At 40.7% G+C, this 15,648-nt stretch overlaps 1 protein-coding gene across 1 annotated transcript in view; it reads right to left on the bottom strand.

Annotated features, from left to right (window-relative positions):
- Window positions 1-13,585, bottom strand: part of LOC126556082 (uncharacterized) — a 41,094-nt gene extending 27,509 nt beyond the window's left edge. Inside the window, exons 1-3 of the mRNA XM_050211282.1 lie at window positions 13,378-13,585; window positions 5,615-5,674; window positions 276-433 (exon numbers count right to left, since the gene is read on the bottom strand). Coding sequence (XP_050067239.1) covers window positions 276-433; window positions 5,615-5,674; window positions 13,378-13,509 — 350 coding nt within the window. The 5' untranslated portion in view covers window positions 13,510-13,585. The remainder of the gene's footprint in view (window positions 1-275; window positions 434-5,614; window positions 5,675-13,377) is intronic.
- Window positions 13,586-15,648: the final 2,063 nt, after the last annotated feature.

Here is a 15,648-nt window from a genome sequence, read left to right as displayed (position 1 = left end):
GGTTAATGATGTGCTTGACGAGTTTCCGATAATTCTATTACACAAGATAGCCATTAGCGAAACAATACGACAAATTGATGACATTGACCGATTAATGCATCTTGCTTCAGGCTGCTAAATGTAGTCTAATAATAGAACAGGTTTTCTTCATGTGTGTACTGTATTCAGTATATGAGTGTATTAAGTAAATAATTCTATACCACTTTTGCATGTTAAACATTGTTGTAAAAATTACTCAGTTGGGTTAGAAGCATGTGAGACAATTTTGTATTTACCTGAAACCACACATAAATTGTAATATGTAGCCAATGAACAGAAACAGCAGCACCAGGATAGTTTGTAGATGTCCAACGCAACGTCCAAGAAATTCTACGTCACTGGAATTCGGTCGAAGTCCAGCCATGGCTAGTATGATGACATATGGCCGAAGGAACTAATGATTGGAAAGGAGATTGGAATAAATAATTTATAATTAATTTTTTGGTGTCCTGAACTAAGGAAAATGTCGTTGGAATTTCATCAATCAAGAAATCGACTCTAATTCACTTTTTACCCTTTGGAAACCGATACATATAGCTATTTAGGGTTTTGGAAATCTCCGGTTCTGTCACCCCCTGGGCCACTTTATTTTCACTATCAATATAATTATTGGTAGACATAAAAGAGGTTTTGGTTCTCTAACAGACAAACACTCGAAAAAAAACCTTCTTGGCGTCGCTCCTAGTAGGGATGTGAAGTCTTTCACGTACGTGAAGGGAAGGAACGTAAAGAGATATCGAGAAAAGAAGAAAAGGAGCATCAATGGAATTAGACAGAAGTTCAGCAATATCTGAGGATTGGAGGTGAGGATGGCGGGTTTGCATAGATTCAAGACCTAATAGACGACAGCGATAGGAGTAACAGGGAATGGGCAAACTGTGGTAACCAAGGCTTATAAACTTGCGCTGGACCCGCTCTGACCTTGCTACCATCGATCGACGATTTCGACATTTCGACGATCGATCGTACTCAGCAACAGTACAATGCCTTCAAACATAAAGGATCACGAACATTAGACGAGAAATGAGTGATGAGGCCCAACCTACGTTTTACTTTGCCTAGGATAAAATCCAAATGATCGGTGAATGTGAGTTTCGAATCTAACCAAACGCCAAGAGCCTTGATAGTCCATTAGAACCGCACTAAACAGAGAAGGCATTGAGGAAATTTTGGAGACGATAACAATCCGAGGACGAGAAAACGGGAAGGAAGATTTTCAGGTCGTCATCATACATAAGGATTTCATCAGAGGGAAGCACATTAACCCAGTCATTGTTAAATAATAGGAATAACAGAGGACTCAAAACACTGCCCTGTGGGACACCTGACGAACCAACTATTCCAACTTGATAAGGTATATCACGAAGATAAGGACTTAAACAAGCAAGCACAGGACTTCCCATGCCGAGTCTCTCCAGTTTGTCAAGCAGGAAGTCAATTTGAATACTGCCAAATGCTGCTTTAAAGTCGGTATAGACAGCATCCACCTGACAGTCAACGGACATACTTATGAACACGGAAGAGACATGGTAGAGACACTACTGTAAGACATGAGGTTTGAAGTGGAGGAACTCTTCGGCTATATACCTATAAGCTATATTGGTGTGGAGTTATATTCTAAAGCTATATTGGTGTAGAGAGATATAACTAGAAACACAAGGAAGGATTGAAAAAAGGACGATATATTCAAAAATCTTGGCTGAGGCAGCAAGAAGAGAGATACTACAACAATTGCGAGCATCGTATCTATCTCCTTTCTTATGTACTGAAACCAGTCATGCAGGTTTCCAAACAGTGAAAAGAACGTTTAAACATACGATTCAGAATCGGTGCAAACGCGTGTTTACATTTCTTAATCGTAGAGGAGAGGAAACCATCGAGAACGATGGAAATAAACGAAAGAACTGCTACAAATCTACAAAAAAACCAGAAATATCTTAGCTCCGTCGGATCCGTTGAGCCGTTCCTTTTTATTCTTTTTCCTATTCATGAAGCATAGAATGTCAAGTCAAATGTGGATTTAACTGTAAATGATAAACAAATCCATACAATTTTTCCCAAATTCTAGTTTTAATTATAGTGTTACAAATGATCTTATCCTTTATTTTTACACTTTATTTTTTTTATCTTTACACTAATATTTTGCTGATGAAAGAAAGATTTTCGAAAATTCTTTATTCACATTATTCATCAGTTAAATTATCTACGACACTGGCAGATTAATCAAAAAGCAAATGTGGCGGCCGCCAGGGGTCTCGCCGGAGAGGGGAGCTTTTCCAGAGAGGACCAAGATTCACCCCCTCAGGGGGCCTCTGTGGACTGGAATCCTCCTATCCTCCTGTGGACTGGAATCCTCATATCCTCCTGTGGATTAGAATCATACCCCACTCACTCTTGGGCCCTCGAAAGCGGCCTATTTCCTCCCCCAGCATTTTAGGTTATTAGGATGAAGTGATCTCAGATTATGAGCATGAACCATGAACCCCTGCCCCCGGTGAACACTTTAGATTTTCATAAAGCCCTGCTACTGTATGGTGTAGGGCCCTAACATTCATTCCGCAATGAGCCTCCAAACACCTTGATCCGCCACTGCTCTTTAATGCCATCGATTCTCTCTTCAACTGACATTGAAACCCGTAGAACAAATCCCTCAATTTATGGAGCTTTTTTCAAACGTTAGAGCATGATAATTAGGACTACAGTCTTCCAAGACTTTTAAGAACCACAAAGAAGGAAAGAAACAAAGCGCGGGGCTAGACAACGATATCCGTGGCACGATTCTCTACCGGTCTCTTCAATTTCTTGGCTTCGCGGATGACATTGACATCGTTGGCAAGACAACAGCAAAGATGTGTGATACGTACAACCGACTGAAACGTGAAGCAGCAAGAATTGGATTGATGATCAATGCGACGAAGACGAAATATCTGCTTGCCGGAGGCCGTGATCGCGGTAGAGCCCGAGTGGGAAGCAGCGTGTTAGTCGACGGCGACAACCTCGAGGTAGTAGAGGAGTTTTACTTTCTTGGGACTGTCGTAACTTCGGATAACGATGTCAGCAGCGAAATCAGGAGACGCATTTTTCAGGGGAATCGTGCCTACTACGGCCTTCACCGTCTGCTAAGATCAGGACTTGGAGACCGCACGAAATGTGAAATATATCGAACACTGATTTTCCCGGTGGTCCTATATGGCCAAGAGCCTTGAAGACTCCGATCGGAGGATGTAAACGCTCTTGGCGTGTTTGAGCGTCGCATCCTCCGGACCATCTTTGGCGGTGTGTTCGAGCATGGAGTGTGGAGAAGAAGGATGAACCACGAGCTTGCTGAGCTATACGGAGAACCGGACATCGTGACGATAGCAAAGACCGGGAGGATATGATGGCTGGATCAGGTGAAGGGAGACCTGTTAGAGATCGGGTGCCTACATGGATGGGAAGCTGCATCCAGGGATCGAGTTTCCTGGAGATCTATTGTTGACCAGGCCATGTCACGACGACGTGCTCTTTAAAAGAACAGGCCAACATGAGTAAGAGCAGGATAGACTACGCATTTACTACGTAGTAACTATGAGAGTTGATACCTGGCACTTGGTCATCGGACCGCCCTAATTTCGACATATGCGGCAGCGCATTTTAAGTTGCTACATACGCAGTATGACAGTAAGGAAGATTTATAAGTTTGTTTCAATTTCGGGTGCCCCAACAAAAACCTTCTGAGAATTTAGTTACAAAACAAACAACAAAAAGGGAATTATTTTGACTATGTTTTGTACAGGAACCTTCTGAGAATGTAGCTACGACACAAATGTGACGTTGGGCAGGATGTAAGTAAATTAATGGCTCATTAATGTCACCACTTTCAATCGTGCCAGCTACTCATAAGCTTCATCTGATTTATTTTCTTCTTTTCTCAAGCTCTCAGTACCGGTACGTGCTTAAATCCATGAATGCATAGAAAAACGGAGTATCACTCTTGATGGATGAAACATGGCTGAGTTGGAGGGTAAGCTGTAATACAAAGTTTTCCTCACTTAAAGCTCTTTGCGTAGCAAGATACATAAGCACTAACGATGTTGTTTTGACGTGCAGTAAGATTTATCAAAGAAGTTGTGCCTTACAGCAAACGACGTACTTGCTGACTTTGTTCCAGCGCAAATGCATCTGTGTGCAAGCGTAAGATTATGCTTTCTCCCAATAAATGCAACGGTGCACGCCTGACGTAAACTCTTCCACGATAAGGATCATGGTTGTTATTACTTCTTCTGTTTCGACCGGAGAACTCTATCGAAGCGCTGAGGAAAAGAAACTTCATTTGGGAAATATTCCACGGTACCGTTGCGCTTCAAACGGTAATAGTACACCGCAGTACAATTGAATTGTGTAGCAATTGAATAAAACTTGCAATAGATTCTTTTACGGGCAATCAGATCGCTGCAGTGAAGCGGTCACTTAACATTGTTCAGGTGCAAAAAACGCAGTTTTTTTGCCGAATTTTTACCCTTTATTGAAGCAGCAAATGATGCTAAAACAGTGGAGAAAAACTAGTAAATTACACAATCATTTAAATCCTTGGCTTGTCGAGCCCGTTGTATGATAAATTGCCTTTTCAATGAGCTTGGTTGAGAGGTTATTTTACAGAGTGAAAATGGGACTATTTACAGTGAAAAATGACTTTAAAACTCAATCAAAGTAATTATTTTTTAAAACTCATAGCCCAACTAGCTTAATCAGGCAAGCAATCTTAGGTTTGGCAGCGATGTAGCAAAGCAGCTGAGTAATTTAACCTAGTAACTCCAAATATCAATTTTTCATTCATTTACCCTTTTGCTCTAAATAGTCCATTCTCTACCCCTAACATAACGCCCAAAACTTTGTAGATGAAAAGTTTGCTGTCTGCCAGCCCGAGTCTTGCGCCTTGTGGTTTGCATTAGCGATGGTATTTTGGTGTGTTGAACACGGTTCGGTAAAGTGTACTGTCGGGAAGGTTTAACAGCGAATTGTAATAAGTCGTGCGCTTTCGAAGGTGACAAGTTACACAACAGTCAAGGGACTTTCTCGGTCTTTAAGAACACTGTAAGCCTTCTCCAAAGCAAACGTCTTGCAAAGGTGAAACACGTCTTCTTTAGTATTTGGTGTACTTTAGTTGGTGCGTCATCATTTCGGGGGGGTTGGAGATGCATGGTTTTTCGCCTAAAACTTTTACGTGAAGCGTGGTTTGTTGGGTTATGTTGAAACGGTGAACGACGGGCTGTGATGGATGTTGCTGATTAAATAGTGGAAAGTATGAAGATTTTACGGTTCAGTGCCGTCTTCCTGTGCTCCCAGTGCTAATTCTTTTGCGTCAATTTTGCACCTTTTTACATAAAGGAAAAGGATTTCACACAGTTTAACGGATAAAATTAAAATGTATAATAAATTTTTATTATATTAAGTTTTTATATACAAAAGGAATGCTCGTATTGATAATTATTTTAATAGCAATATTAAGCTATTTGCAATGCTACAGAGGGAACATGTCAGCAAATATTACGTTATCATAGCTATGATCTTTGAATAAAGAAAAATTTTTACTTACCTTACGTTTGCAGAAACGCAATGTTACGGAAGTTGGTTCGGCTTCAGTTATTTCATCGATCTGTGAAATGAAAATACTTTATAAGTTAATTGTCATTTTTGCGCTTAGAACACTAGTTTTAGAAATAATAGATACACAGAAATTAAAACTCTTCAAAACACGCTGAAGAGAATAGGAATTTAAAACAATAAAATAAAACAGGAAAACAAAAACCAAAACGAAAATAGTAAAAGAACGATTTTTTGTAGAAAAAACATTCAAAAAGGAGGCAATAAAAAAAACTATTCTTTGGAAATATTTTTAAAACAAATAACACACTAAGAATAGCAAAAAAGTTGAAGGCAACATAATAATAAAATAGACTCAAAACATTATAAACAATGGAAAAACACATGCCTTACCGACGCACAGGAAAAGAACAAGAAAATAAATGAAAGATAAAATAAGAGGGATATAAAAATGTCAGCGTATCAAACAGAAAATAAGTAAAATATAAAAAAACAGCAAAAATAAATAAACCTCAGAATGAAAAAGGAAAACAAATACCAAAACGAAAACAGCTACATAACGATTTTTGGTCGAAAAACAATCAAAAAGGAGGCAATAACTCAAACAACAAAGGTTCTGTTGTCAGTGTATGTATCAAATACCGCACTGATTCGGGTATGGTCCGACACCTCTTGAAGGTTAATATAGGATCTCCACACCCTACTCCGACTCAATAAGTCTGCGGCGTACAGAACGGTAACATATCTCTCCAAATATCTGTTCTTGAGTACACGGGGAAAACCAACCCCTTGGGAAGATGGCTTAAATGGCTAAACTGAGCGGGGGAAGGTCTTTTCTTCATGTAAGGGGCGACTGGATGTCTTTCTGTCTTTCTCTAATGCCCTTCCATGCCCTTCAATGAGACAGGGGGTTGGTGGAGAGGCCTTGCAAACCACCCCCAATACCATTGCAACGAAAGATATCCAAGAAATTTCGAATCGGAACCCACGCTACGGAATAAGGACTAGGATTGGAAATTCGGGTCATGGAACTACAGATCCCTCACATTGCCCGGAAGTTTCCGCAATCTTTCGGACGAAGTAAGGGCCCGCGGCTTCGGAGTAGTAGCACTTCAGGAGGTGCGCTGAAAAGGAGTAACGGAGTGTCCCTACCGCAGTGATTCTATCTACCAAGACCTACCAAAGCGGTGGAGAAAAGCATGAACTCGGTACGGTGTTCCTGGTCATAGGTGAGATGCGAAAGCGAGTGATCGGGTGACGGCCGATCAATGAACGGATGTGCAGGTTGAGGATCCGCGGAAGGTTCTTCAATCTGAGCATTATTAATGTGCATAGTCCGTACCTTGGAAGCACCGATGACGATAAATACCGTTTTTATACGCAGTTGGAGAGGGAGAGGAATGACCGCTGCTCATAACACGACGTCAAGTTTGTCATCGGAGATTTTAACGCTCAGGTCGGACGGGAGGAGGTATTTAAACCCACGATAGGATGTTTCAGTGCCCACCAGCTGACGAATGACAACGGGTTTCGGCTCGTGAACTTCGCCTTTTCCAAGCACAGGACCATTCGCAACACCTTCTTCCAGCACGCACCTCGTTTCAGTTACACCTGGAGATCACCACAACAGACATATTTCCAGATTGACCACGTTCTTATCGATGGAAGGCCAATAAGCTGCGCTTTCAGCCTACCCTAAGGCTCAGCATAGATCGGCTGAGGCAAGCTGATATGGCAAGGGACATCGCAAACGCGCTTGGGGAAGTGCTGCCGGAGGACACCACCCGCAATGTCTCTCAATGACCACTGGCGTATAGTGGAGTAAGCTATCAGCAACAGAGCCGAGCGAACCTCAATAAGCCTCAAATAATAAAAACCTCAAAAAGACAAGACATTAAAACACAGGAAACAAAGACTAAGACATAAACCATACTACATAGACATCACATCATGTTTAAAGGCACTGTATTGATGCTGGGTTCGTTCCGTTCTGGATTATGCAAGCGTAGGGTGGACCCCAGCCGGTGAAAGCGCTATGTAGGAGAATAGAGAGGGTTAAGGGTTAAGAGGAAGTTTACGCGCCTGGCTGTCCATAGATTTCTACATGGCTAAACCGTTCCTGTGCCTTCATATTATCTCCGCTGCCGTATGTTGGGTCTAATAGATATTAAATCCCGCCATTCGCACGCGCAGTCCTTTTTCATCGCCTGTATCCTTTCCTCTGAACTCAACGTTCCTTCACTTCTATCTCCTTTACCCCTGTATGTCCCTTCTTGTCGATTTCGTGATAGGCCACCCATATTTATCCCTTCCCGTCGTTCGATTTTTGGCCAGAATGATCCTTGGTTAAGAGGTTGCATTTCTTTCAACAGAGATCACGAGCTGTTCGACTTCAACTTTCCTATTTCTCACTTCCGAACTCGCCTTCTAGAGTCATTTCATTTACAATCATTTACTTCTGATGACTCCTTGTCATAATTTCCCCCCATAATTACCTTAGTTTAAGCATATATATTGTGCATTGTGTAGCCCGGAAAGGCAGACAATTTGAATATAATAAATAAATAAATAACAGAATACAAAAAAAGACAAGACAAGAAAAAAGGACTTTCAGTCCTCTATTTTCAAACACAGTACAGTATGCCTCTGATTATAAAGCAAAATCATAGGAGGATACGACCTGTGCAGCAAATAAGAAGAGGAAAAAGCACTTGATTAGAATCCTTCGTGCAATATTTTAAGCATTGGAGTTTAATATTGTTTTATCGTATTTTCCGATACACAGTTAATCTTGCATCTTAATGCAAGTTCGCTCATATACATCCAATTTAATAAAGCGCCGGCTTAAATCTCGCTTCGATTATTCGAAAATCCATCCATACTCTTTACACCATTTTCCGTGTTGAAACACTTGTGCCAACAGATTTGAATAACATCCACATTACGCATTCGCTTCCGTCAAACACCAGCACCGTCGTCTTTATGAAGCTTTGCCCAATCACCCCACGATACTGTGGCTGAATGCTTTACCGTCGCTTTGTCCCTTGACTGCACGTTAAAAAAAAAAAAAAAAGCATTACACCGAATTTTACATCCTTTCGGGAAACGGTGTCCGTAAGTGACTTTTAGCTCTCAAAGGAACAAAAACTTGGCGAGCGACCAACGTCCAGAACTGTTTTGTTGGAGCGAGCGCGCGCGCGCATTTTGGATGCACGGTCGGTGAACAGCAAAAATCAATTTATATTTAAATTGGAGCCATCCTGCACATACGCCGGAGGAAACCACGCATTGAAAGTGGAAATAGGTTTTAACCGTTGAAATATTCTCCATGGTGTCTTGCAGAATTTTGTTTTCATTTAACTTTGGATTTTATGAAAATAAGGGAAGAGTGAAACAATGGGTTTCAGTTGTTAAGCAACTTTTATTATAGTATAGAAAAATCCAGTGCAACTTCTCTCACAGATTAAAAGGATTCTTCCTTGATTATTAAAATGTCCTGAAAAGAAAAACTCGTCTCAGTTCTCTTCAAGCATGCGATGAAGCTGCAAATACCAATACTGATTGAAAAAACGCTGGTAAACTTCGTACAGTAGCTTCAACCATTCGTGCGTTTGCATTTCTTATCGATGTATGATCAAATGTCAGTCCACCGACAAATGTCACCGGTGGTCAGCTTTCGATATCCATCATGTTAACAGTTTCGCTAGCAGAGAAATGAAACCATTTTCAGCATTGGTGGTGTAAACCCACAAGGGTAGTATTCCTTCTACCAAAAAGGTGTGAAATGAATGCACCGAAAAACGAGAGGAATAAATGCATCAGAAAGACACATTTCACTGCAAATCTCATAAATCAATGCCAGCCAGCTAGAGGCCTCTTGCCAGCTACCGAGTGTGAGCGTGAGTCCGTTGTGCAAATGCAAAAAAAGTTAAATGGAATGATCGATGGACGGTGAATTGGATGGCATTTCGTTGCTACGTGCTACTGTTTGATGTATTTTGTTTGTGTTACTCACGTTACTCACTACATTTTTAAAAAGCATCGAATGTCAACTGGAGTGATTGGAAATGGTGGTGAGATATCCCGTACAGGTTAACTTTTTTTTTGTTGCAGTTGTTGCACTAGGCAAGTCTCGGCAGCGTTGATGATCTATGGTGTTGTTGGGATTCGTAAATGGATGCATAATGAAATTGGATGCCTATCCATAAGGGAGTAATGCTTGAAAGGTAAAATAGCGTGGAAATTATGGATCCGGATCCGGGATTTTTTACGGTTACGAATGAAGGAATGGTCATCAGGATGAAGATGAACGAAGGAGTAGTATTTTGGTTATAGTTTTTTTCTGATTTCCATCTAGTTTGGCCTGTTCAGTTTCCTGTCTTGAGATAACAATTGGGCAAGTTATTGAATTGATTTGTTGATTAATTGATTTAAATTTGTTGTCAAAATAGAATGCTTCTGAAAACCTAAGTTGGGTGCATCAATTAAAGCAATCTAAAGGATTTCAAACCTGGCTGAATATTTTATCTATATCCTGATTAGTGCTAGGGAAAGTGGTATAAACAACATCGTCAATAGATTGGCTAAGAACTACGTTAAGTGTAATGTGACTGCTAGCTGTGCGAACCAATATCTTCCTTATCTTTGAATGTCCAGGCAGTTTGAAGATTCTAGACGAGAATCTTACTTACTGGAACATTGGAGACATCGAGGCCTTACCTTTGGTAGGGTGACTCTCGATGATCATCGGCGGAGCAAGTCGGCCAGATGACTTTGGATATTCAGAAGGAATATCCCTTACAGGCCGGGTGGGCGGGAGTGAAGGGGCGTGTAAATCACAGGCGACAACGGCGCCTGTCTTCATACGGCCGGACCGAGGCTCAAATCCCATCCGGAACATCCTTCAGTAGTGAGGACTGACTATCCAACTACTTGGTATCGGCAGTCTAGTAAACCAATTGATGGCCGGCGTGAAAGAAGAAGAAGATCCCTTACAGTCATGTTGGACGTTTGAGGGCTTACCTTGGCTAGAGTGACACTCAAATCTCTAGACAGAATTGAACGCCAGATTTAGCTTGTTGCACCTTCTCTCTAGCCAGCTCCTCTAGACAGCACTTAGCGGCCCAGAAGACCACTTTATTTATACCCAATTCTTACAATAGTTTTTGCTTGCTTTTTGTAACCGAAAAATGTTCCATAGTGGTTGTCTTTTTTCAGTGTTTGGCAGTGTCTCCAGCGCTCGCCTAAACGTGGACAAAACGATCGCTATGGAGATCGGATTGCTCACCCCAGCTGTAAAATGGAATGTGTCGGATAGTATTCGGGCAGCTCGTGACTACACAGAATCAGAGATTTCAACCTGGAGCAAAGAGATATTCGCCTGAATGCCTTTCTTCTTCTGAAGTTGTGGTGCGTGGTCTCAGTGTGTACTCCGAGATTGTCGGAAATCAAAAGAGCAACTGCTTTGATCGGATACCTGTTGTATTACAGAAGCGGTGGCATAAGCGTGCCTTTGGAACAACTCGCGCTGCCGTGCAATAAAGAAGGCCTGAATCTACACCTCCCCACAACTAAATGTATGACGCTCCTGGTAAATCGGTACGTCAAGAAGAGAAAGGTTTTGGAAGTTGGTGTTCTGGACACATCAATTGTGCTGGAAACCCACCGAACCTTTCTAGCATCCCGACGACGTATCCGTGTTTGAGGATGGTGATTCAGGAGATGGCCTACATGCCACTAGACCAAGACGCATCATGTTCGACGAAGTATGTAAACCGAAGCCTGATCCAGCGATTTCGAGATCCTAAAGTCGTAGTCACACTACGCAACATCGACCTGAGGAATTCATGAGGAAGGAAAAACATTCACTGCTGGAAACTCAACTGAACACTGAATGGCGAAACATACTTTTAACCAGAAATTCTTGAGCATATTTTAAATATTTTATTTATATCAATGTTCTTGTATGTATGCTAAATAAATTGTTAAAAAAGTGAGATTTTTAGCAGATATGCTACAATACTAAAAGCAAAATAAAACTATCACACACAATTGTAGCCTTCTTCGACTAGACTCTCCGATAATACCCACGTAGTTGGATAGTCAGTCCTCACTACGGGTGGACGGTCTCTGGATGGGATTTGAACCCCGATCCTGTCGTTTGAAAGACCGGCGCCGCTGTCGCCTGCACCACCGAGCGGCCTCTTGTGGCCTTATCCTGAAGTTAAAAGCATTCAATCTATCACTTCTGCAATAAAGTCCACTATAGCATAAATAAATGCAAATTTCGTATGATCCGTTAGCGAGCTACAACTTAAACTCCAATAATCTCTTGATCACTGGCCCTTCTTTCATTGCCAAAAAAGAAAAAACCCTTTCAATAAAGTGTTTGCTGAAAGCCAAAATTGACCGAACCATAAACTTGATTCTCTCTCTTTCCTGTATGAAGTTGGCTGTGCCAACATTGCCAACGAGCTGTTTAAGCCCAAAGACAAAAGTTTATCAACGTTCATAAACTGCCGCACTCTTCTGCGCACATCATTTCAGTATTATCAATGTTTCTGTTTGGCATACGTTCACTTGGTGGGATTAGTTTGTGCGGTTCCGTAACGGTGATACCGCAACTTGGAAAACTCTTCTACTGAGTAGAGTGAAACGATAAAGGGGTTGACATGGTTTGATGGTGACAAAAATTCTATACCAACAACCGAAGAAGTTTCGAGCACGAGCGTAGATCGAGAGTGCATTATGCTGATTTGATGAAGCGAATGCAACAACAGCATCTTGTCAACAAATGCTATCAGAGAACGGCGAACGAGTGTGCGAGTGGTAATAGGTTTTGTAATAAAAAGTTGCCACAAACTTGATACATATAACTTGTTGTACAAGAAATAAGAATATTCTTTCATGGTAAAGTCTACAAACGTACAATTTTTATAAAATACTCATGAAAAACAGATTAACTGGAGAGCAACAGCTCTCTGCAAAATGTTTTTGCCACATCTTCATCTTGATGTTCAAGATCAGGAGTGCAGAAGCACATTCCAGTTACGTTCTTCAGGGTTCATTAGGTGCGTTTTGCGAAATCCCTCTTAGCCTAGACACAGGTGAGTGTGATGCGATAACCAGCGATGGTTGAGGTTGAGAGGATTAGAATTTTTCCTTTCGTTTTTTGTTTCCATATAAACAGATTGCTTTTGCATGCCTTTTTTGCTTAGAATGGAATCCGACCAGCTTACTCTAATCTCTCACATTCCTTCGCCAGCTGATGCGAGACACTCGGGTCCATCGTACACAGCGCCATTTATCCGTTCCACCTGTTTCTACCTGGTTGAGCAGCTGCAAAGAGCCTGTTTTAAAATTGATTCAGAAAATGGTCTCTTCCTTGTTTACCAGCGGATTGAAACAACCTGGGAATGCGAAAAAAATGGTAACCTCCAAGTTTACTCCCTAAGCGGTACAACATTGTTCTCAAGTTTGGCGAAGAAAACACAACCAGTGCACAAAAACGCGATAGGGATGATGCATTCTTAAGCCTTCTTTCCCCACCAGTAGCAGAGCCCGATTCACTTGCATTAGTCGAGAAAAGATGACACATGGTTTACGTTTCATCACTTTGATCTCCCGGGAGCGCACGGGAAGTCGTTCGTATTCGTTCACTTTTCTTGATGGACCCTATGCTGGAGCAGCATATGCTTTCCTCACTCGTGCGATGATGCACCTGGCGGCGAAAGAGTAACAGAAACGTGCACTTACGATCACATTCTCCTTGATGCACTCCATGTCGCTGCTGTGCGATGCGTCCGGCGCGTGTGTCAGCACGTTGGAGGCGGTCGAAAGCGAGGAGGACGAAATCGTTGTGGCCCCGACCGCCGACGACTGATCCATTTTTGATGAGTTCTGAAAACTCTAAACTCCAGCGAACCGCTTTCTCTCGGCTGATGGTGATGAGCGGAATTCGATTATGCACCCAGTGCAGTGCTCCTTCGGTTGCGTGTTGAGCGTTGCCCTTTGGTTGGTGGTTGTCTACAGATTTTTGATGTTGGTGATTTAGTTATGCTGCAGGAATAAAAAAATTCAAGAAAAAACTCTATAAAAAAGCTATAAGAAAAGATCTGACGCTCAACCTTATAATGCTTTATGGATGAGAAAATCTCCCAATGAAGCATCTAAAAACGCCAGTTGTGGAAAAGAGTGGATGAGAATAGATTGTAAATAAGAATATAAGTATTTTCATTGCAAGATCAGGGTTCAAATCTCATCCGGACCGTTCCCCCACATTGAGGACCGAGGACTATCCATCTTCGTGGTGTCAGCAAGTCTAGTAAGCCATTTGATAGCGAACTTGACCTAGTAGGTCACTAAGCCAAGAGGCAGATGAAGTTTCTCATGCATAATTTTGACGGAGATATAAATTTAAACCTAATCTAGTTCAAGAAATGTTTACGTTGTTTACGTGTCTTATTACACTAAAAAAACAGATCCTTATTGTTTGAGCTTGAGGGAATTGACCATGCTTTCTTCTTATCGGTTTTTTCAAAATGTTTTTCTGTGCATTAACACCTCATTTTTTTGGTGTTGAGCAATCGTAAATGCACCCGATTTCTTGTTCACTTTTTACCTTTTTATGGCTCTTCTTATCATCGGTATAGGTGCGATAGACACTTTGCGTTTGTCTGCTCACATTGAACTCACATTGAAAAAACTGTAAATTTCGCATACACAAGTGATGTGCTCGAAACAAAGTATCACTGTATTTTTCCTATATCAACTGTTCCCTTATTGGCATAAAAACGATACACAAAAATCAACAAACATTTTAAATTCGAACACTAGAACACTATTATTGACAAACTATATTTTTAAAAACACTTTAGCGATACACACTCATAGCATTGCTTTACCGTGAAGGATTTACGGCAAATATCACAGCTAAAATTGATCAAAAATCACACCGGACCAGCATACTGCATCTTCCTGCACCGATACCACATAACACACTGCTGGTTGGGATTGAGATGATCATTTAATGATCACTTACACAGAAACATACCACAAAATGACGTCACAGCTGACGATTTAATCGTGCCGCGATGCTGTAATATTGAATGTATATGTAAATTGGCGAAATTATCAGCATCGGCATTGCCGCTCTACTTGTAGGATTTTTATTTTGACTGTTCTGCTTGGTTTGTAAATAAAAAGTGAAAGGTAAACAAATGGTTGGTTCCAACTGAAGCAAAGAGGGAGATGGATTAAGTGATGCTGGTGTAAAAGAAGTTGTGTTTTAGTTTCGCAGTTTTGGAGATAAGAGATGCGCGACACTAACCGTACTGACTGGGTGTTTTGTGTGTGTGGAAACGAAATAAATAACAAACAAATGAAAAATTTATATTTTTATTTATTTATTTATAATTAATAATGAAAAATTTATATGACAGCTAAATATCCTTCTTTTATGAATGCATTATTTGATTAAATATATGGGTAGAAGTAGAAGAATTAATTTATTTTGGATTTCCTATGTTACATTAGTCTACTTATGCAATATTTTCATGCGTCCGCTTCACAATAACTCTGCACATTGCCTTGTATTTCGTCTCGTAGGGCGTAGCTGGTTGAAATTGAGGTATATCTTAAGATCTTGATATGGTTGGTTTTAAGATCTTAAACCTATCCTATGGACTATTAATCCTAAAGCCAAAATATCTAACCTAAAAGAACTAAAAATAAAAACTATAATGATAAATTATTATCACCAAAAAATAGAAAAGGGAAGAGCAACAAATTCCTTACTAATGTGTCGATTACAGGGCGTGTGTTGCTGTGGCTTTTGTTTTTATAATTGAATTCAATTTTTTTAAATTAAATCTTTTATTAGTAAGGAATTGATCATGTTGTGAATTATAGATGTTCTCAACCATATAGGTACATTAAAAATCATTTTAAGTGCTTTATTTTGCAGTACTTGAAGGCTTTTTAAATTAGTTTTAGCAATTTTTTCTTCATAATAGGCAAGCATAAGTT

Source organism: Anopheles maculipalpis, chromosome 2RL (assembly GCF_943734695.1).
Source record: "Anopheles maculipalpis chromosome 2RL, idAnoMacuDA_375_x, whole genome shotgun sequence".
Lineage (NCBI taxonomy): Eukaryota > Metazoa > Arthropoda > Insecta > Diptera > Culicidae > Anopheles > Anopheles maculipalpis.
The sequence above is the reverse complement of the archived record's forward strand: the minus strand, read 5'-3'. Positions and strand labels throughout refer to the sequence as shown.